The following is a 24,573-nucleotide window of genomic DNA, read 5'->3' on the forward strand; positions in this document are numbered from 1 at the left end:
GAAAGAAAGAGAAAGAAAGAGAAAGAACGAAAGAAAAAAAAAGAAAAGAAAGAATGAGGAAGAAAGAAAAGAAAAAGAAAGAAAGAGAAAGAAAGAGAAGAGAAAGAAAGAAAGAAAGGAAGGAAGGAAGATGGCCCGCATCTTAAGTGAGTGCCAGGCAAGCAAGAGGGCACAGATCAGGGCAGTCTGGGTTCTCGCTGCCCTCATAATGTGAAATCCTTCCCATTAGAGTTCCTGGATTTTATGAAAGCATGGTGGTTTTTAATGAGTGCATAACTCCAGGAAAGCTTTGCACTTCAAAGCCTGTTGCTATTACAGCCCCTGCATTAGTAAAGTAAGTAAGGGGATCAGTTGCACACGAAAACTTTGAGTGTCTTATGGCATTCCTCTGTAGCAAGACAGCCTTTCTGAAGGTGATTGCAGACGGACATGGCCCTGCATCTTTGAAGTATACTCAATGCGGAATCAATTCAGGAACTCACAGATACTAGTTATCAGCTTGTGTTTATTCACATCCCAGAGAAGGGTTTAATTAATGTAATACATATTGGTCAATTCTTTGCTTTTAAACTTTACCTTTGGCCCATCAGCAGATCAATATGTATTTTAATCTTCTTCTGTTTTAGAACTGGTTTTAAGACTCACAGCAGAGGCCTGGGCTTCACAATCATTAATCGCTATTATCAGCCCCTTTCATTTCCTAAACGTCAGCAGTTTCTTAAAATTCTGCTTTCATTCCTCTGCTAAATTAGCCCTTCTTGCTCCTCGCTTGGTTCTGTAGTGTCTTTCAACCAAGTACAGAGTTTACAGCTAGCCAATAATGGGAAGAAAAGAATGCCCTAAAATTCTTCATTGAATAACTGATCAGGCTTCATCTACAGCTGCACATAAAACTCAAGTAGGCCAGTCACTTCTTGACGGGTGCTACCAAATACTTTTTGGAGGCTCCAGGTGGGTGCCAAAGGGTAGAGGACTCCCATTCTTGTTCTGTCTCTTTTACATGAGTGTCGAATTATCACCTTTGGATGGTCAATCATTCTACATATCACAGGATAGCTTCTTTGGTCCTGAATTGTCAGTGTTTTCTGATATCAAAGTTGGGGAGTCAGGAGACTCTGCCATTGCCTCATTGCATAATTGGGGCAAGTCACTTAATCTCTGTGGGTCTAAGTATCCTCACCTGTAAAAGGGAATCGCAAAAGGGCAGTTTGGGAAATTATGAGATAAATGTGAATAATGTATTTTGCACAGAGCTTGGCTACCATGACACATCCCAATAAAGGACTGTCCCTGTCAACAGTGTTGGAATCGCCGGTGTCCTGTAGACTAAGGAGCTTTAACTGAACAGAAGGAAGCAATCTGACTACATGGTCAGGTGGCTTCCCTTCAAATGCGTCTCTTACCTGATTTAGGAAGGAAAGGAATTTGCATGATTCGGTAAGACAACAACAACCACATACAGTCTTTTCACTTGATGTGTTGTATCGTTTCAAGCAAGACTGTGTCCATGTGCCACATTATAGAGCCTCCTTTCTTATGCTGCTTTCTTCACAAAATCCTTTGCACCGTTTAGAGTTGATTTTATTCTAAACATAAAAGTATACATGTCCAGGGGCACCTAGGTGGCTCAGTCAGTTGAGCGTCTGACTGTGGTTCATGTCATGATCTCGCCATTTGTGAGTACGAGCCCCACGTCGGGCTCTGTGCTGACAGCTCAGAGCCTGGAGACTGTTTTGGATTCTGTATTTCCCTCTCTCTCTACTCTACTCCTCCCTCACTCATGGTCTGTCGCTCTCTCTCTCTCTCAAAAACAAACATTAAAAAAATTTTTTTTTAAGTACACATGTCAGTAGTAGAAATGTATAAATATGTACAAGTATAATTAAATAAATAAAAATTATAGAGAAAATAAAATTATTCACTTCTGGTATTCCACTGCTGGTAGTATTTTGGCGGGCTTTCTCTCCCATATGCACCAGTATAGACATTGACGTTATGTAGACATGTAGAAACAAAACAAGTCATTTTGCATAGAGAAAAATAGGCCTGGTTCTGAAATGTAAGCCCATTTGTTCAAAAGTCCATAGTGACTTTAAACTTAGCACAACATTTGTTGTTCTTGGGTAAAATCAATCTCCTTTGCTCTGCTGTGTGGCTTAGTTCACGTCTCTGAAAATCTTGAGTGGAAAGTCAACAAAAAGAGTAGCTTCCATATACAGTTTGTGTCCTATCTTTTTGATCAAACACCAAATCATGAGAACTTTGCAATGTTGCCTATGAAACCATGATTCTTTTTTAAAAAAAATTTTATGTTTTTATTTATTTTTGAGAGAGAGAGAGAGAGAGAGAGAGAGAGAGAGAACGAGTGGGGGAGGGGCAGAGAGAAAGGGAGACCCAGAATCTGAATCAGGCTCCAGGCTCCAAGCTGTCAGCACAGAGTCCGACGTGAGGCTTGAACGCACGGACCGTGAGATCATGACCTGAGCCAAAATCGAGAGTCAGACAGTTAACAGACTGAGCCACCCTGGCGCCCCAATAAAATGATTATTAGAGACAGTTCTCATCTCAGGCAATCACACCCATCTCGATGAGCAGACTATTATAACTCCTTACACAATTATCTAGCTCAAAGAGATTTCCCAAACAGTTCTTATCCAGGAACAATTGCCTGTGGGACTTTGGGAACAGAACTGAAGATTCCTTAAAAAGGTGCTAAGTACCTACTAAACTGCTTTCCTAGATATTCTTAACATACTCCAGAGATGCATGCGCGTGCACACACACACACACACACACACACCAAAACTTATCACAAAACCTATAATACAAACTGTATAAAATATAGGAAATGTGACGTATCACCAGGTCTCAAAATATTAGGAAAAAGTCTGGAGAAATAAACTAAAAATAGTAACAGTGTCATATATTTTTTAAGCCAGATATGGGGCACCTGGGTGGCTCAGTCGGTTGGGCGTCCGACTTTGGCTCAGGTCATGATCTCACCGTCCGTGGGTTCGAGCCCCGCATCAGGCTCTGGGCTGACAGCTCGGAGCCTGGAGCCTGCTTCGGATTCTGTGTCTCCCTCTCTCTCTGCCCCACCCCCGCTCAAGCTCTGTCTCTGTCTCTCTCGAAAATAAATAAATATTTTAAAAAATGATAAAAAACTAAAAAAGCCAGATATTACTATGAAATTAAAGATACAAGTCAAAAGAGAAACGAGGAGGACTCTCATTGACTTGACAAGCCTTGTGTCCTGAGTACACGAAGAGACAGATAACTGAGCAAAGGAGAATGGACATCAAGACACAACCCTAAAAAGTGTTGATTATTTAAGGGGAGAAGGGGAAAAGGGGAAAGGGGGTCAAAAAAGGGAATGATTCTATCAAAGAAGTAGGAGGAAAACCAGAACGGTGCATTTATGTGGAAGCTACAGCACGAGCTTCAGGAAGCCAGGAACAAGTCCACAGTTAAGTCTTGTACATGAAATCAAGGGATAAAAACTGGCACGATTGGGTGGATTTGTGAGTAGGAGGGGACCTTCAAGAGAGAACAGAAGTCACTGCTTCTTGAGAGGCTTTTCTGGAGGTGCCCTCAGCCCCACCACATCTCCACAGGCTCCTTCTATCACCTCTGCTGAGAGGGGAGCAGCCCCCACAAAGCCCCCTCTCCCTATGCACACAGACGACTGTAGGGAGGTGGGCCACAAAGACTCAAGCGTTCTACGCTAAGCTTTTGGCTTCTTAAACTGGAACATTATGTGACCAGAGTTAATGGTGGCCATGCCTGAGCCATGTGGAAATGGAGCTGTGAGAGCCCATCAACAGAGGGAGAGGAAAAGCAGCAGAAATGCAGAGAGTAGGAGTGAAAAGGGCCCAGGGGGCCCAGACGCAGATGAGAAAGAGGCTGCACCGTGAGAAGGACTCAGTTTCCTCTGCAGGCTGGGCTGCACTCCTTGCCCTGGGGCTCCATGAATTATCCTGCTTGCCTTCCAATATTGGGTAAGATCCGATGCCTGTAATCAAATTATCGGACATAGTGACCATTGTGTGCCATTTAGCTGTGTACAAATATTCCCTCACAGAATGCTCACAAGAGCTTGGCCAGAAAGGTGTCATTATCTCCCTCTTCCCTGAGAGGAATCTGAAGTCTGTGAGGTTAAATGACATGCCTAAAGTCACAGAGCTGCAGAGCGAACTTGGTTCTAAAGTCTCGTGCCACTACTCCGGGCCATAAACACAATACAAGCTCAGTTACTGCTGATTGATAAGAAGTCCTGAGAAGCACATAAAGGCTATGCCTGTGCTATAATCTCTTCTTTTATATTAACTTATAAGCAGAACACGTTAATTTGCATTCCTCATACATCAGCCTTTGGTGTGCTCCGTAAGAGAGGAAGTGTGTCGGAGAAAGTCAGAAGCTTCGCAGAAGAAGTCTGCATTCTCCCAGTTCGTGAAATAAACTACGACTACAATATGAACTTTATCAGAAGTTCGTAGAGACTCTAACAGAACTATAAACCTTTTCAGTTATTAAAAGAATCGAAAGCTTTTTATTGTGCATGAAAAAGACAAACTCCTCCCTTTCAAATTATTCTACTTTATAGTACAATTCCTTCGGCTGGGAGAACTTCAGACACTTTTTTCAAATAACCCCAACCATTTAATCTGTACCTTTAGGAAGTCATGCTGAGAGTGTATGGAAAAGAGGCAGACAGAGCCAGAAAAGAGGGGTGGGGAAGGGGGGGGGTGGTTGGGGAAGAGAGAAGAAAAGGTAAGGCATTGTTTCTGAAGTAGTTTCTGGCCTACTTTAAAACGAGATGGGTATTTCTATCCACAAAGGACACCTGACATGGTTTAGGTGTCTACGACTTTAAACTCTTCCGCTTGCCCACTCCAGGCAAATCTCTCCACCTGTTTGTCTCCCCCACTATCCACAAATCAGGAGTGCTTACATTAATTGGGTGCTTTTACTGGAAGTTAGGATGCTATCTTAGCTCAGGCTGCTATAACCAAATACCATAGTGGGATGGCTTAATCAGCATTTATTTCTCACAGTTCCGGGGGCTGGGAAGACCAAGATCAAGGTGCCAGCCAATTCAGTTCTTAGTGAGGGCCCTCTCCTGACTTGCAGATGGCCACCTTCTTGCTGTGTCCTTACATGGTGGATAGGCCCCTCGCTCTTCTTATAAAGCCATTAATCCCATCTTGAAAGCTCTACCTTCAAGGCATCATCTGACCTTAATTACCTCCCAATAGCCCACTGGGGGGTAGGGCTTCAGCCTATGCATTTTGAGGAAACACAATTCAGTCTGTAGCAGATGCCTTGAACTCATTATTCAAGCAAACCAACCATGGGGCGCCTGGGTGGCTCAGTTGGTTAAGCGACTGACTGTGGCACAGGTCATAATCTCACAGTTTGTGGATTCCAGCCTGCCTCGGGCTTTGTGCTGTCAGCTGGAACCTGGCGCCTGCTTCAGATTCTGTGTCTCCCTCTCTCTCTGCCCCTCCCCTGCTCACACTCTGTCTCTCTCCCTCTCAAAAAGAAATAAACATCCAAAAAATTTACAAATAAATGTAAAAATTAAAAACAAAAAAACCTCTGTGAACAACACTCCAGAATAGCAGCCGTGATGTTATAACAGGATACAAATGTCTACCCCAAGTAGAATGATAAACCTTGGACAATCACTAAGGACCTTCTATAATTTGAGAAGGTGGGAGAAAAGATCTTGGAGAATGGTTTTAGGCCATGGGAAATGGCTTTTAAGAAAATAGGTTTAGTAGGCTTCCATTGAGAGAATCCAAATTGGAAAACAGGGGCACAGGGGGAGCAGAGGCCCCACATTCAGGCTACTGTCTCAGGAATAGAATCCAGATGCGAGGGAGGGGGTCACCAGCTGCTGCACCCCTTCTCTGGGACATGAGCTAGGAAGACACCAGGACTAGGCAAAGCTCAAGAACTTTGACTTGAGTCCAGGTTAAGAAGTGGTTCTGGAACCTTTGAAACCTTGAAAATAGCACATTGTTTCTGAAATTGAGTTGCTTGAATTCACTTCTAGGGGCTGATCTTTCTTGTTTTTGGAAAGCCACTTCAAGAGACTTCGATCCTGTGAAGGGAAAGCCCACGTCCTCATCTGGAATTTAAATTTTTCAGGAAACATTAACTGCTTTGTATAATTCTATCTAAAACTCTATTATGTGTCAGTAGACTGTGCCCTGGGAAGTAGGTGGGAAGGAAAGCTGACATTATTTTCCCCACTCTTCCTGGGACTCGCTGTTTGGATATAGTACTTGGACTCTGAGTAAAGGAGACACAACACAGAACATACCTATCGTATAGGTAAGTTGGCCTCTGAAACATGGCAGCAGACAAAGGAGAGTGACTCTGTGGAAAGGCTTTCCCTAAGAACACTGGGAGTCTTTAGATCTCTTTCCAGTTTAAGATTTTTTCTTCCTCTTTTTAAAAATTTTTTATGTTTATTTATTTAAAAAGAATTTTTAATGTTAATTTATTTTTGAGAGAGAGAAACAGAGCATGAATCTGGGAGGGGCAGAGAGAGAGGGAGACACAGAATCCGAAACAGGCTCCAGGCTCTGAACTATCAGCACAGAGTCCGATGCGGGGCTTGAACTCACCAACTACAAGATCATGACCTGAGCCAAAGTCAGTTGCTTAACCAACTAAGCCACCCAGGCGCCCCTATGTTTATTTATTTTTGAGACAGAGTGAGTGAGTGGGGGAAGGCAGAGACAGAGGAGGACAGAGGATCCAAAGCAGGCTCTGTGCTGACAGCAGAGAATGGGATGTGGGACTCAAACTCATGAACTCTGAGACCATGACCTGAGCTGAAGTTTGACCCTCAACCAACTGAGCCACACAGGTGCCCCCCAAATTTTCTTTTCTATGATAAAATTCCCTTCAGTTATTCTCAAATCTTTATCAAAGTTTTGCTAAACACAAAGCCTTGTCTTAGGAAAAAGGTTAAATAACTTGAAAAATCATTTAAATAGTAAATTTTATGTTTTGTATATTTTACCAAAATTTAAAAAGATTTTTTAAAATAGTTTTTTCAACTTCCCATAAAGAAAATCCCAGGCTCAGATAGCTTCACTGGTGAATTCTATTAAATGTGTAAAGAAAAATTAACATCAATCCTTTCCAAAGTCTTCCAAAAACTAGAAGAGGATGGAGAATATCCCAATTCATTCTATAACCCCAGGATTACCCTAATATGAGACAAACACGTCACAAGAAAATAAAACTCCAGAACAATAACCCTTATAAACAGAGATGCAGAATCTTCAACAACTTCTAGTAAATGGAATCCAGTGACATTAAAAAAAAAAAAAAATACACCACACCATAACCAAGTAAGATTTATCCCAGGAATGAAAGTTTGGTGTAACATATAAAAACCAATCAATAGAACACATCATATTAAAGAACAAAGGACAGAAACCACATGATCATCTCAATAGACGCGCAAAAGTCATCTGACAAAAAGCTGATTCTAAAATTCAGATGGAATTGCAAGAGACCCAAAATAGCCCCCAAAAATTTGGGGGGAGAAAAGGGTTGGACGACTAGCACTTGTCAGTTGTAAAACTGAATTTCAAAGCTACAGTAAACAAGACAGTGCAGTACTGGCTAAGAAAAGACATATATGATGAATGTAATAGAACCAAGAGTCCAGAAATAAGCCCTTATACTTACAGTCAAATGACTTTTTAAAAGAGTGCCAAGACAACTTAATGGAGAAAGAATAGTCTTTTAACAAATGGTGCAGGGTCAGAGAAAGACAAATACCATATGATTTCACTCATATATGGAATTTAAGAAACAAAACAGATGAACATATTGGGGGGGCGGGGAGAGAGAAGGAAACAAACCATAAGAGACTTTATTAAAAATAGATAACAAGGGGCACCTGGGTGGCTCCGTTGGTTAAGCGGCCGACTTCAGCTCAGGTCATGATCTCACGGTCCGTGAGTTTGAGCCCCGCGTCGGGCTCTGTGCTGACAGCTCAGAGCCTGGAGCCTGTTTCGGATTCTGTGTCTCCCTCTCTCTGACCCGCCCCTGTTCATGTTCTGTCTCTCTCTGTCTCAAAAATAAATAAACGTTAAAAAAAAATTTTTTTTTAATTAAAAAAAAATTTTTTTTTTAATTAAAAAAAAATAGATAACAAGCAGAGGGTTGATGGGGGGAGGTGAGTGGGGGGCTGGGCTAGATGGGTGATAGGTATTAAGGAGAGCACTTGATGAGCACTGGGTGTTGTATGGATATGATGAATCACTGAATTCTACTCCTGAAACCAAGACTGCACTGTATGTTAACTAGAATTTAAATAAAAATTTGAAAAGAAAATAAATAGTGGTGGGACAACTAGATACCCACATGAAAAGAGAATGAATTTGGACACCTATCTCACACTATATACAGAAATTAACTCAAAATGGGTCATTTACCTAAATGTAAGAATTAAAACTATAAAACTCTTAGAAGAAAATAGAATAAATCTTTGTAAACTCGGGTTAGGCAATGGTTTCTTAGAGATGACACCAAAAGCAAAGTGACAAAAGAAAAAACAATAGGTAAATTGGACTTAACCAAAACTAAAACCTTTTGTAGCCTCAAAGGACGCTATTAAATAAGTGAGAAAAAGAATCCACAGAATGGAAGAAAGTATTTGCTTATATATGTATACACACACACACACACACACACATATATATTTATATTTGCATATGTATATGGATACTTGTATTTGGAATATGTAAAGAACTCTTACAACTCAAAAATAAAAAGATGAATACACCAATTTAAAAAAAAAAGCAGGCAATGGACACCTGGGTGGCTCAGTCAGTTAAGCAATGGACTTCGGCTCAGATTATGATCTTGTGGCTCATGATTTCAAACCCCAGCATCGGGCTCTGTGCTGACAGCTCAGAGCCTGGAGCCTGCTTCAGATTCTCTCTCTGCCCCTCCTCTGCGTGCGCTCTGTCTCTCTCTCTCTCTCAAAAATAAATATTAAAATTTTTTTTTAAAAAACAGGCAAAAGATTTGAATAGGCATTTCTCCAAAGATATACAAATGGCTAATGAACACATGCAAAGATACTCAATACCAATAGCCATCAGCAAAATGTAAATCAAAACCACAATGAGATACCACATCACACGCACTAGGATGGCTATTATAAAAAAGATGGACACGGGCGCCTGGGTGACTCAGTTAAGCGTCTGATTCTAGATTTTGGCTCAGGTCATGATCTCAGGATCGTGAGATGGAGCCCTGCACCAAGCTCCATATTGGGCATGAAGCCTGCTTGACATTCTCTCTCTCCCTCTTCCCCTCCCCCATTTGCACACACATGCACACTCTCTCTGTGTGTGTCTAAATAACGCCCCCCCCCAAAAAAAAAAACAAACAACACAACAAAAAAACCAAAGATGGACAGCAAGTGTTGTCAAGACGTGGAGAAGTTGGAAACCTCATACATTGTTAGTGGGAAGGTAAAACGGTGCAGTCACTTCGGAGAACCGTCTGAAAATTCCTCAAAACCTTAAACCTGGAGTTACCATATCCCAGCTATTCCACTCATAGAGATATACACAAGAGAAATGAACATGGGACATTGGTCCACACAAAAACTTGTATGGAAATGTTCATAACAGTATTCTTCATTATAACCCAAAAGTAGAGACAAACCAAATGTCACTCAATGGATGAATAAAGAAAACATGGTAATCTGTACAATGGAATATTACTCCACCTAAAAATATATGAAGTACCGACACATGCTATAGTGTGAATAAAACTTGAAACCATAGAGCTAAATAAAAGAAGCCAGTTTAAAAAACAAAAAGGCAATACACATGATTCTATTTATATGAGATGTCCAGAATAGGCAAATGTATAGAGACAAAAAGTAGATTATGGTTCAGAGACAGGGGTGTTGGGGGGCACGGAATGAGGAATGGAAAGTGACTCTCAATAGGTATGGAGTTTTTCTTTGGAGTAATAAGAATGTTCTAGAATTAGAAAGTGATGATGGTTGTACATCCTTGGAATATACTAAAAACTATGGAATGAATTGTATGACATGTGAATTATGTTTCAATAAAGCTGTAATTTAAAAAATATATGTAGGCACTCTAAGTGTTTGAGCTCTTATTTGAATTGTTGTAAAGTAAATCAACTTAGTCAATGGGTGATTGTTAATCGTGAAAGATATTCAGTGATAAAATGACAACAAGGTTTCCACTCTCATTAACTTGACATTCAGGAAGACTGTGTTGGACTTCCTCAGAGTTTCTCTTATAGGGAACAGGGATTCTGCCTCCCTATGGATTACAGACAATAAGAAGCCTTATAGATTACTAAATGACTTTGAAACTGATTTTGGCATCCACGTGCCAGGATGGTTATGTGCAGGCGTACAGGTTGTGCACTGGTAACACAGACTGTGATATAGATGGTGCCCTCTGAAGCTGTGCTAGCTGGCATCCCTGTCACATCAATGTCCTTCAAGGAGTCTTAGACCCAGGCACACTTCAGTAGGAACGTCACCACCATTAATTATCTGAAAGCAAAATTTTAATTGTGACTGTGAATGTGAACTTTGCCTCCTAGGAATCTTTCTACAGTCTTCATAGTACATAGTTAAAATATTTCTTCTCATCCCAGAGGAAAACTTTAGTGTATTCCCAGGAGGGGCTTCTGCAACCATAAAAGCACTTACAATGAGTTCAATGGTCAGCTATACATCAAGGTCACCAAAATGAACTGTTGCCTTTGAACTTCAGGTCCTAAATAATTTGCAGAGAGTGTCCAAGTTCAAGGGCTTTCCATGCACAGTTTTACTGTGGAAGCCTCTTCTTTCAGACCATAAGTGAGCTTAGAAAAAGTAAATAATAAATATATTTTGGTTTTTGTTGGAAGAAAAAAGGCAAGAAACAGATTGTCCTCTTATTATACCTACTATGTTTTTTTCTTATGCAGTGCTTTTTACTAGGCATCCAATATGATTGGATTCATTCTGGATTGCATTTAAGATTTTTCCCTCATATAGATACCCCCAAAACATAGAAGGGATCTATTGAGGACAGGTAGTTCCCCTTATATTCTTGTCATTAGTGAATATTTATGAATATCTGATAGCTCTTAACCTGTCAGCTGAGTCTTCTTCAGATCTAAATAAGACTTTTTATTTTACATAGCTTCCTACAGCACCACAACATTTCTGGAGCCGCTTCACTGGGAGGATTCTGTCAACAATCAGCATTCTACTGACATTAACATGCAATAAAAGACAATGAAGCATGACTCAATTAAACTGTGAAAAAACCGTCTTCAGATAACATTAACCCAGTAGTTTTCAAAACCTATGTGGGCTTCTGCTGCATGGCCAGCATTAAGGTCAGTGCTTTGAAAACATACACGCCTAAGCATCTAACAAAACCCACACACAAGATGATTCAGAAGAAAGAAAAACTCTGTTTTGATTTATCTCCTTCCCATACTGTATCTAGGTATTTAACAATGTACAGTATGCAATATCAATTAGGTTTCCCTGCTGCAAAGATTAAGAACAAAATTTCCCTTCAAGATATCAATGGAAATTTAATTTACACAGAAGATACAGTTTGGGAGACCGTTAGAGTCAGATCTACTTAAAACAAACAGACAAAAAGATTAGGTGGGGAGTAAGCACATAGTAAAGCAAAGATGTGCGCACCCGCATAGGAACTCACAGGACATCTGATATCTGGGTCTGCCAATGAACACGTTCCACAACCAGAAAAGGGTCTTAGAATAAAATTGCTAAGGTTTGAGAGAAAAGATGAAGCTTTTCTACCAACATGTTGATGTACCCATTTATGTCTCACTTAACCAGGAGGACTGGGTATGATTGTCACAGAACCAGAGGGGTTTTTTTGTTGTTGTTGATTTGCTTTGTTTTTTGCTATACTTGAAACACTTAACACTCTGGGTTTAAATCATCAACATTTTATGTTTCATTATATTGAACACTTAATCATTTCAGTGAAAATTGCTCTCATTGAACTCAACCATCAGAAAAAAAAAAAACTATATGATTTCACCAAAGAAAAGAGAAGATAGATTCAAATATTATACAATAAGAATTTTCAAAGATTTCATTTTTGGGGCAAATTATTAACATTCCTTCACTTCAATTGTAACAAAAGGCATGGATAAGTGACCAGGGATATATGTTGAGCTCATGGGTAAACAGTTAAGGAAAATGCTCTGGCACATGTAAGATATGATTTAGAAATTCCAAATGATTAATATCATTTCTTTCAAGACTGAATTTCTTTTGTAAGAAATCTAGAAAAATATGCCAACGAAAGTGGGACTCAAATAAAAACAATCATTTGAAGTAGACTTTTAAGATAAATTTATACAGGGGCACCAGGGTGGGTTAGTCGGCTGAGCAACCGACTCTTGATTTCAGCTCAGGTTGTGATCTCATGGTCGTGGGATCAAGTCCCATGTTGAGTCCCGCAGCTGGGTCCATGCTGGGCATGGAGCCTGCTTGGGATTCTCTCTTCCTCTCCCTCTGCCTCTCCCTGTCTCACTCTCTCTCTCTCCATCTCTCTCTCTCTCTCTCAAAAAAAGATAAATGTATACATTAAAAGATACTTTTTTAACATGGTAGGAATTAAACCACTTATTGAAGTCATAGGTTAACTTAAAATCATCAAAACTGATGGCAATAGAGTGTGACTAAATGCCCCAATATAGACAATCACTGTTTATGATATTCAGAAGCCAGGAATATAAAATGGAAATCTAAAAAACAAATTTGGAAATTCAAGTTATGAAGGCAACTGATGAGGATAATTTAAAAGAAGGAAGGATTTTCCTGTTTGGAAATATTAAAATATGAATGTATCCATCTTTTTTAAAAACCACTAAAAGTTTGATAGTTGTATTAGTTTCTTGTGGCTGCTGTAACAAATTACCCCAAAGTGTGGCTTAAGAAATGCGAATGTATTCTCTCACCATTCTGGAGCCTCAGAAGGGAGAATCTGTCTCCCGGCCTTTTGTAGCTTCTAGGTGCATCTGTAGTCCTTGGTGCCTGGCCCTTTCCTTCACCTTCAAAACTACACAGAGCCTTCTCCTCTCTGTATTTGGAGCCCCTTCTGCCTCCCTGTCTCACAAGGACACTTGTGATTGCATTTGGGCCCACCCAGATTATCCAGGATAATCTCCCCATCTCAAGATTCTTAATCACATCTGCAAATCCCTTTTGCCATATAAGGTAACTGTCACAGGTTCCAGGGATTAGGGCATGGGTGTCTTTGGGGTCATTGTTCGGTCTATCACTCCGGTCCAAAAAACGTATTTTAGAATCCTCACCTCCATCCTAGGAATTGTACAAGTTAGTCCTTTCGTGATCAATTTTGCTTAGCCTATGTCATTATTTTCATTGGGAAATTTTAGCTTGGTCAGGCTAACTGACCATCACCGTCTTTCAGCAGAAGGTCTCTCTGAGAGCACCTCTGAGGTCTCTCAGCCTGAGCCAGAGACACTAGGCAATGTTAACGAAGGACACTGGTTGAAAGATAGATACACACTTGACCACTCTTCCCAGTACTAGTCATATGGATGGGCGTGTTGTGTCTTGTTTTGTTTTGTCTAATCAATGGATAAGGAATCAGGACTTCAGGCCAAAACACACTTCCCAAAATTATTCCTAACTGGGTGGGATAATTTTTGAAATTTTTCTCCTCTTTAAAAAGTGCTAATTAATTGGGGCGCCTGGGTGGCTCAGTCGGTTAAGCGGCCGACTTTGGCTCAGGTCATGATCTCGCGGTCCGTGAGTTGGAGCCCCGTGTCGGGCTCTGTGCTGACAGCTCAGAGCCTGGAGCCTGTTTCAGATTCGGTGTCTCCCTCTCTCTGACCCTCCCCCGTTCATGCTCTGTCTCTCTCTGTCTCAAAAATAAATAAACGTTAAAAAAAAATTTTTTTTTTTTAAAAAGTGCTAATTATTTCTTGAGCGGGCCTGGCATGGTGGAAATAATGTGGGCTTTGGAGTTACAGCTCTGGGCCTACTACTTACTAGGTTACTTTCCACCTTTTATCTTTGAAGACTTGTTTATAAAAAGTGCACAGTAAAATGAGATCAATTTACCATTGTTCAGTACGGTCTACAGAATGAATTCAGATGTAATTGCTAAGTAAAGCAACATGAAAATAGTAATGATCATTAAGCACCCGATAAGAGCATATATTATAAATGTGAAATAAATAGTGTTGCTAAGTCTAATAAAGTCAGACATCGGTAAATTAAAGTTAACATTCTACTACTTGAAAGGTTATTTACCTATGCCGTTATCGTCAAATTGGCCATTCTGGCGATTTCTTACACCTCTGTATTTGTGTCATGTCATTCCCAGATGCTTCTATGAAAAATTCTGGCAAAGCTTCAATAAGTTCGTGTGACTTAGGGATCAGAACAATAAGAATCCCTTTGCTAGTGATGGATGATATAGGTATTTTTCTAGATCACAGAAGGTTAGTAAGAAACTCCACGTACTAAGGTGTAAAGAAAAATTCCTTTCCTTTACAAAAATATTTGAAGTCATTCTCCTGAGAAATGTCTACTTTATACATCATTCTTAAGGAGGTAAAGAAGCTGATAGAGCAACTGTCCTTTGCCAACAGAACACAGATCTCAAGTCTGCAGCGATTGGCCACTAGCGTGCTCAGAAGCAGTCTAGAGTTTCTCAGATCTCCATAGGATATGTCATTAAATCTTCTCCTCCTGCTGGGTCTGACTTCTGGGAAAAAAGCATATGGTATAAAAATTACTATATTTGGTTGTGAATACTAATGATTGCTCGGGAGGCTCATCCTTCAGTTTCTCTGGCCTTTAGCATCTAGTCGGTTATAAATGTGACATGATTTGATTTGATTTAAAAATCCTTTTGAATTGGTGGTTCAGAATTTACACTATGGAACGGATCTGTAAAATCAGATACGCACATATATGGAGAGACATACACATTTATTTATGGTGTTATCCCATTAACAGGTTGTAAAATTAAGGCAAGAAAACCAAGGACTATCTAAGGCTAAGTTAACATAGGTGCTTGATCTTCTTAAATCAGCAAAGTCTGGAAATAGATTCAGCACAAAGACACATATGTCTACACGCACCCAGACGTATAAGTGATAGAGGGCAACACTGTTTTCCTCTAGTGTAGGAAGTGGAAACTCAGCGACGTCACAGGAGCTAAAAAGCTGTGTATCAATTTCTATACAGACACGGTCTTAATCATTGTATGGAACACCAGAAGAGAGTGTTTTGAAACGCACAGAAATTATTCTATGATCTACATAAAAACAATCCATAGCGTTTTCTGTGTTACAATAAATTCGCCAGTTCAATTTCATGCATGTTACGTTCCACAGGGCATATTCTGTAATACTCAAATCCCAACATGGCTAATAAAAATAATTCCAGGGAAAGAATTAAGAGAAATTTGGTTAAAGGTATGATTTTACTTCACGTAAACAGCTTTCTAAAGATTTGTATAAAGCTAATTCTGCTGGCTCAGTACTGTAAGAAATAGAATCGTGCTACATGGTATGACAGTAATAGTGTTACCTCAGAAGGCATAAATCACTTGGCTAATTTGGCTAATCACAAAGTAGTTAGCATACACATTTTATTTACCAAGGCCGATAAAAAAGAACTCCCAGAAGTTGGCTATATTTGAATCAAATGTCACTGTCAAGATAAGACAATATCGATTCCATAATACATACTGTTATTTTCTAGTGTATCCATAATGAAAAAGTCCATCATGAAAAATAATATAAAATATGGATTTTGTATCAAAACTCTGTCAAAAAGTACAGTTCACATCAGACATTAATAGCACCGGGGAGTTAAAAGATTAATCCAAAGACAAATACATATTACAGACATTTCTTTGTTCTTCACTTACCATGATGCAAACTGCAAGGATTTAACCTTTAAGGGTTAAAGAGTTTAATCAATGTCAATGTCTGATCTTCTGAAGGCGATAAAGAACAGTCTGTCTAGCGATACCCAACAGAACATCACTTTGTCAAGCCACAAAGCGCCCAAAAGCTTGTCAAGTAAGTTACCAGAAACCTCTTTGTGGTTAGAACTCAGCTCCTTCCTGCTTGACCTATTATTTGATATTTGACCACTTGGTTGCAAGACACTTGCTCTTTCTAGCTGAAATGTCACTGGGGCATCTTGTCAGCTCCCCGACATCTCGGCCTGACATACAATTTTACTTTTGTGTGCTACAAGGCAGAAAATGCAGGGCAATGGCCTTGTTTTAAATTCTGTCAGCATCAAAGATGGGCGTCACTCTTGGGTCCTACCAACAACCAAAACAAAAAAGGAGTCTATTTTGAAGGTCAGAACAGCCATTACCTGGAAGTTTTTCAGCTTACACTATTTAGCATTACCTGCTATCCTGGTGCGGGAACTGTCCTTATGAAGTGCCTAACCGTGCCACAGAAATCCTGCCAGCACAATTGCTCTACTCTCTCATCAAATGCAGACTTGATAAAAGGCTGGGTTTTCAATGCCTGCAGGGACCAGATTCAGCAGTTAACTTAACTTGTTCAAATGGGCAAGTGGTATCATGTAGCTTTACAAGGAGCAACCTGACCTTCTCACATTGACCAGGAGTGACATTATTGTGCAGGAGGGGAAGCAGTCACATCATTTCTGTTTTGCACAACCTGCTTAAAGTTTGCAACTAAATGCTTGTCTTCAGTCGAGCTGACAAGAGAGAAGAGGGGGCTCAGTGAACCATGGCAGGACTGCCATGAAATGACAGGAATCATTGGCATACATTTCAAATAGCTCTTTCAATCCTATTAAAGTATTGCAGTCCTGCTTTAAAATAGACAAGTATGAAACAACTTTGATAGATAGAGACTAAAATGGCTTATTGATTTTTTTTAAGTCTGAAGGAAATTACCCAAAATGTGTCATTCTTTAACATTTAAAAATATGTTACATAAAAATGAGCAACTGTGATAATAAATAAAACTTAGAGGGGGAAAAGTTGGTTATTTCATTATTCAAGGAGATATAGGCACCTGCACGCATCGAGATATCACACGATTTTTAAAAATGCACTGCTACTTGTGCTGAAACAAAAGTCAACCGATAAGAAAATCCCCCTTCAAAACGATTTTAATTGTACTGTGAACTCTTCCTGCATTTTTGTTTTTATTTCATAAAGTCATTATCCAATCTGAGTTGGTCTTTTGACATTAGCAGACATAGTCACTGGAGAGGAGAGGGATGACGTCAGAGGATTTATAAATGTCTCCTTTAAGAAAGTGTAAGTTGTATCCAGTTCCGCTTTCAATGGCAAAAACTCCCCCACACCAACTGTGTCAGCAGGAAGAGCAGCTCTTGAAGGAATGGAGAGATTTGAGTGGTCTCGTGATCCTGTCTATGATATAAAGAAGAAAAAATAAATAAACATAGAATTGAAAACTCTTTGTTAAATGTTTTATCTTTTTATTTGAGAGAGAGAGAGAACACGTGCGTGTGCATGGGGGGGAGGGGCAGAGCCAGAGAGAGAGAATTTTAAGAAGGCTACATGCTCAGCACAGAGCCCCATGTGGGTCTCGATCCCAGAACTGTGAGACCATGACCTGAGCCGAAATCAAGAGTCAGCTGCTCAACTGACTGAGCCACCCTGACGCCCCTAGAATTGAAAACTCTTAAACAGAATCTAAAACCACAAACAGGAAAGTGGGATAATAATCATGGTAATATGAAATGGGATAGAATTGCCATTTAATTTTGCCATAAACTGTATGATACTACAGAAATATTATTTTCCAAATGTGATCGAATCCCTTATGTGTTCCATGGCACAAACTTTGCAGGACATGGAGAGTTTGCCTAAGCAGTAAAACACTGTATAAAAATTTTATAAAGTTATTGAATCAAAGAGTCAATACAACCAGTCATTTTTACCTCTGCTTCCACTGATAATTTACAGAAACCAATGCTAAGAGTGTTTATTTCATTGTGCTACATAATATGTGCTATATAATATGGAAGCTCTGACTGCTTAGCAAAGGAACTTCGAGGGGTGCCTAGTTGGCTCAGTCGGTTAAGTGTTTGACTCTTGATTTGGGCACAGGTCATGATCTCATGGTCGTGGAATCTAGCACCAAGCCACGGTCCCACTGACAGCGCAGAACCTACGTTAGATTCTCTCTCACTCTCTCTCTCTGCCCTTCCTCTGCTCACACTCGTGTGCTCTCTCTCTCTCTCTCTCAAGAAGAGAGAGAGAGAGAGAGAGAGAAAGAGAAAGAAAGAAAATGAACGGTGGGTATTATGTTTTTTAAATCTATCAGCCAGACTCATTTCATTGACAAATACAGCAGAAAGTAGCACACGGAGATATAAAATGGTAGTTAGATGAACTTTTTGCCTTTTCCTTTGATAATAATGCCACCACTCTGTTTTAATAAAAACTGTTCTAAGTATTTGGAAGTCATATATCAAAACATGGGACTACAACATGAAAACTATTGGCCACATGTTTTAAAACATTACTGGTATCCAGAAACTACTGGAAGCCAAATTTAAGAAATCCACACATCTGAAATACTTGAAAACAGGATTAATATTTTGATGAAGTCATACATTTAAGCCTTAAGTAACACTGATAATCAGTAGTTAACATGAATGAAGTTTTCTCAGTAAAGCAGCCAGGTATTATTTTATGACATTTATTGATAGTAAGTAATGAGTGATCAATTGTACGTCAGAATTTTCCAGATTCCCAGGAAATAAATGTTGCTGAGACCGTAAGTCTAGTCATACGTGTCTCCATTGAAAACCACACTTTAAACTGCAGAGTTTTTTTAAAAACATTGTTTTGGTAGATTCTCTTACAGTTTTGACAATAAAGCAGCATATACAAACTATACGAATCTGCTTTATTATGTCACATTCTCCAAAAACATTTCTACCTGTGGAAACAAGAAGGAAGTCATCGCTGGCTTTAGGAAAGTAATAGACATGCAACTGTTGTATATGTTACCATTTTTGTGGATTTTTTTAAAACTACAACCGGAGGAAAATCAATGGCTGCACCTAACACCTAGTTCAGCAATTTTCTTTGATCTCTTTTCTTTTGATTTCTTGATACTCCACTGCAAGCCTACAGCTGACGGAAATCATCCCTTTTTATGCTGGAAGTTAAAAAAACACCTAAAATGACCACTTGGATGACTTTATGAAGGAGAGGGCTTAGCTCATCCCGATGGAAGGAAAAGACATCCTGAGATCAGGTGCTGACCCTGATTAGCGGCACTGATGAAGTTTCAACCGCAAAACTGTACTACGGGGCCTGAGCATCTCAGGTCAGAAGCTGAACAGAGGCATCTCATTACATCAGGAGCTGGAGCTATAGATTCCTGCACTCCTACCGCCAAGAGAAACACCTTTTCTGATTTTGTTTGTTTGTTTGTTTGTTTGTTTGTTTTGCTGTGTGTCTAAATGGGCAGCATCGTTACCGGATTGATTTTGCGGGTGCAAAGACTAGAGTGCTAGCCGCTAGCTTCTCATTCTGTCAGACCTGCATGAGGGTAAAGGCAATGCGGGGAAAAGCAGGAGATGGGGAGGCCTGATTTCCTTCTTTTTTTTTTTTTAATTTTTTTTTTCAACGTTTATTTATTTTTGGGACAGAGAGAGAGCATGAACGGGGGAAGGGCAGAGAGAGAGGGAGACACAGAATCGGAAACAGGCTCCAGGCTCTGAGCCATCAGCCCAGAGCCCGACACGGGGCTCGAACTCACAGACCGCGAGATCATGACCTGGCTGAAGTCGGCCACTTAACCGACTGCGCAACCCAGGCGTCCCCTGATTTCCTTCTTAATACAATTTAGTTACAGCCATAGTATTCTTTATTATGATGAAAGGAAACTGTCAGGCGAGGCTTCAAAAGTTTGTTGTTACATCTTTCTATTTCAAGTTCTGGTCCGAGAAAACTATACATGACAAGAGAGGAGCGTGAAAATCAGACGGAGGAAGGACAGGTCGTCTCAGAAGGTACTTCCTTCTGACGCCTCAGACTAGAAGAGGCCAACTGTGCCAAACTGACCAGTCGTCACTCCTGTTTGGCAATGTTAAAGGGATGTATGATCTACTCAATTCTATATTCTGTTCTTCAAGTTTCCTTTCCTGTGCTTGTGACTCCAACAATCAAACGCGTTACATACACATTAGGAAGACCTTTAGGGAAGGGAAAGTGAGACCTTTAGGGAAGGTCTCAGTGCTCATTTCTCCTTAAAATTCTTTGGGTCTTGGCACTCTACAAAGGGGTTCGCTTTCTGCCTTTTCTCATCTTAACTTTTTACTATGTCTTTTCTCTACCATGTTGATCGAAAGCATCTTTTCATCTCACATAACATTTTTTTTAACTAAATAAGCTTGAAATGGAATGTTGGGTCTAGCATTTCAAATTGGAGTCTTACTTCTTGCATGTTGTCTTCTGACCTTATGTCTTAACCATGGAAAATAATCTCTTAGAAAAAGAGATTTTTAAAAAGATTTACACCCCCCAAAAAGGTATGCCCTCCACCGAGTAAACAGATTTACTTTTGTGTAAAGTAAAAACACTTTTTTTGTTAGTAGGGTCATTTGCTATACTCTATTCACTGCTAGAAAAATTTGTTTTTTCATGAAATGGGATAAAATCTGATTTTAAGTCACTTAATAGCTTGTAAACAAGCCAACAAATCTCTGGTGAAATCTTGATTTGAGAATGTGATGTTAAAAAAAACCGGTAAATATGAACTATTTTTCTGGTTTCAAACAGTATCCAGAAATACACCGTAACACTTTTAATATAACACCCAGAGTACAAGACAGTTAAATAACTTTTTTATCAGAGACCATTAAAAGTTAATATTCACCACCTGATCTTACATTTTAAATCTGTGAAGTCCATGGTCATTTGAATGACTTTTTAAACTGCTGAGGTATTCTGGTACTCTCTCATGTAAATCTAAATTTAAGCAATTTTTCAAAACGAAATTAGTTACCTGAAATAAAAGCTAGGTGTCATGTGGATCTTTATGGAAGCACTTTTATTTACTCAATAAGCTGTAAATGATTCTATTTGAACTGTTATAGTCCATCAGCTAAATATATATTCCCAATACAAAATGTGTTCACTACATTTCTGCATTTTAAAATTTTTATGAAATACAGTAATTGGACATGTCCAATAGCTATTTTTCAAGGCTTTAATATCTTAGTTTTCCAAGAGTGTTTTCCCAACAACAAAAAAAGGTAAATAAAGCATTAGTCTAATAGTAAGATAATCACTCAATAAATTGTCTATAAATCAAAGCCCTTTTGCAGACCAAGGCTTCTGAAACAATGATACCATGCTATTTGTCTCCTGTGTAGCATTTATGATCGAGTTAAGTCTTCCAGAATCTGGTATGGTGACAAGGGAGCGGTGATGTGATTTAGTAAGCAGGATAGTACTTCCTGGAGATTCTGCCAGGCACATAGCAAAAAATACTGGACTGGAGACGCAAAGACTACAGTTTTTCCTCCTGCTTCTGTTACAATCTAGCTGGGCCATTTCAAGCATGGGAGTGAGTCCATCTACACATCCCATGCCTACAAAAAAAGGAGCTACATACTTTACAGCTCTGCAGTTCTACAGGTCCACAGAATGCCATGTGTGATGGCATACGACATTAGTGGTAACACCCAACTTTTGCAGATGAGACCCAGAAATCAGCTTCCCAAAATAGTGCCTAAGATTTTGAGGGAATGTAGATAGGAGGAATACATTTTGCACAGAGTTCAAAAAAAAAAAAAAAAAAAAAAAGTCAAGTAGATAACAAGACAAGCCACAGTTTAGATAATGTGGCTTCATTCAGTTAAGTCCTGTAGTACATTTTTTATTACTTTGACCTCCATGATGATGTTTTAAGCTCTGTAAATTATTGACTTGTTTTAGGTAGAGCGCACAGCTACACAAAAACTGATGAAGGGATCAAAGTACCCACAAGAGGGCCTTACAATGAGGCTCTCTCGCCATCTCTACTTTATCTGCTAATGTGTTCTTACCACTAGAGTCTCAGTATTCAGTATCAGAGTCTTCTTCCTTCCAAATACTTGGAGTTAATAACCAAATTCTACCTATTTTCCAGTTCTGCCATATTGACATCATAGGACACCGCAGTCTGCCAAAAGTTGGCAATAGTTACCTATATATAGTTTTCTCTTGTGGAATGCCCAATCATATACCTGTATACACACATTTATATGCACCTGATAAACATGTGTACATATATATACACACTTGCTACATGCATACATTATATATACACACACATATACATATATGTGTGTGTATAAACATATATATACACCTGCAATGACATCATTAAATATTTACTCCTTGTAGTTACCAATTCTAACTTTGAGTTACCAATGCCAAACCTGCAGGAGTATCTTATGCATTCTTCTCCCCATAAGTCATTAAATTTTAGTGCGGACCAGTTTGGCTCTTTAGCTAACTGACGTCAACACATGCGGGGGTACGTGAGTCAGCGGAGAGTCTAGATAGAAAACAACCTAAGAGGCCTGGATACCTAGAGATTCAGAAGGAAGGGCAACCATAGAGGTAGAAGCAAATATAAAAGAGAGACAAAAGATATTAACAACATATGTGATTCACATTACAAAATTTCTGTCCTCAGGTAGACATTCAGCATTGGTTTAAGAGCCAGAGCTCTAAAATTGATCTATCTGGTTCAAAATCAGCCTTGACTACCCAGTTGATATAGCAGGTTAATTGAACTAGCAGCCTTGATTCTCTGTGCCTCCCTGTAAGCACATCCTTGGCCATGTGACTTTGCAGCTCTTTGCTTCTCTGTCCGGCCCCATCTACCATTTCCTCACTTGTACTCTGCAGTCGAATCACATGGAACTTTGTGAGTCCCTCAACATGATGTCCCCATACTTCACACCCGCTTCCTATCCGTCCACTATCTGAATATCCTTCTGTCCTTTGTGGGGCAAATGTTTCCCCCACCTTTCCGACTCTGTTCTAGGTTTCCCTCTGTTAGGCCTTTCCAGATCCTTGCCCCACCCTTCATTAACTGCCATCAGCTGTAACACCCACCACACTTTTATATTCCTTCATGAGTATTTATTTTTCTATTTTTACCTATTTGTATTCACTTCTATCTCCCCTATAACGCACCTGGTGTGATGGAATCAGGACTTTGTATTCCTAGCACTTAGCAGAGTATCTGGGACTAAATAAGATTTCTGGTGAACAAACCACTCATGTTCTTACTTCATGGTGTTGGTCTCCTATCTGCTATTTGGTTTTTCATGTATGTACGGATTATGTCCCAATTTAAAGCAGCACAGTATAGTCGGAAGGATATGGGCTTTGAAGTTGGAGAGACCTTGGGTTCCAAACTTGATCCTGCCATGTATTAGCCATGTGACTTTTGACAAGTCACTGAACCTGTGCGAGTAGGAAGAATAATCCCTCCTAGTGTTGTTACAAGATTTAAATGAAATAATGTACACAAAAGTGCATAGCGTTTAGTAGCTTCCCTTCTTTACCTCTCTTTTTACTGTTCTCAGATGATAATAAGTTCCGAATTTAACGTTATAGCTAACATGTATCGAACACATATGTCAGGCACGGTGCTAGGTTTAGCTTCATAGGCATTATCTCGCTTCTCACAACAACTCACTGAGAAAGTACCACTGTTACCCTCATGTTACAGTTGAAGAACTGGGGCTCAGAGAGTAGAATAAATCACTCCATGTTGCACAGCTTGGACCGTAGTAGAAAGAGATGTGACTCTTGATCTATGATTCTTCTCCCCTAATGCTTGACCACTACCTTATCGCGCTGCCCAAAGAAGACAGCCTCAGGTTTATTTCATACCCAGAGCTCTTTCATAAACATAGTAATGGCCCAACAAATCTCTGTGAATCTGTGAAACTGGGAAATACGAGTGCATAGACTGTACTACAGGCTAAAAATAAATGTTTATATTTTCAATAACATATTTTATTATGGTCACACATTTGAATATCCATGGTACTGGAGTAAATAAATAGATTTTATAGCATTTACATAAAATTAAAATTCGAGCCTTTCACCAAAGGAGCTTATATGTTATTATATTCAGAGATAAAATTCAGCACTGAAGTTTTAAATTACACTAGAACATTTAAACTTTAACTTTAAATTACTTTAAAGATGTCTCGTGCCTGACAAGATAACAATTCCCATGTTTTTCTGTCTTGGATCTCCTGACATGACTGAGGTTGGAAAAAGAGTCAAAGAATTTTCCCGGATAGCTTTTGTTTTTTTTCTCTTCCTACTTCCCTTCACAACCCTGTGCTCCCAGTCTGCCCCTGCCCTGGCAATTCTGATACACCCTATGGTAAGATCTTACGCTAGAAATGGCCGGAAAATGCAAAGGTGGCAATTTCCTCCCACTGTGTCTTAGAAAAGTGTATTT

The 24,573-nt window shown here is 39.5% G+C and overlaps 1 protein-coding gene across 10 annotated transcripts in view; it reads right to left on the minus strand.

Moving 5' to 3' along the window:
* CCDC171 (coiled-coil domain containing 171) overlaps nucleotides 1-24,573 on the minus strand; it is a 351,008-nt gene that overhangs the window by 23,365 nt on the left and 303,070 nt on the right. For 9 of the 10 annotated variants that reach the window (XM_047831053.1, XM_047831052.1, XM_047831050.1 and 6 more), the window contains one exon: nucleotides 15,019-17,483. The exons of the other annotated variant lie outside the window; for it this stretch is intronic. In XM_047831053.1, coding sequence (XP_047687009.1) covers nucleotides 17,271-17,483 — 213 coding nt within the window. In that variant the 3' untranslated portion in view covers nucleotides 15,019-17,270. Of the gene's footprint in view, nucleotides 1-15,018; nucleotides 17,484-24,573 lie in introns of those variants that run through there. 10 annotated transcript variants of the gene reach the window in all.

Source organism: Prionailurus viverrinus, chromosome D4, assembly GCF_022837055.1.
Source record: "Prionailurus viverrinus isolate Anna chromosome D4, UM_Priviv_1.0, whole genome shotgun sequence".
Classification (NCBI taxonomy): Eukaryota; Metazoa; Chordata; class Mammalia; order Carnivora; family Felidae; genus Prionailurus; species Prionailurus viverrinus.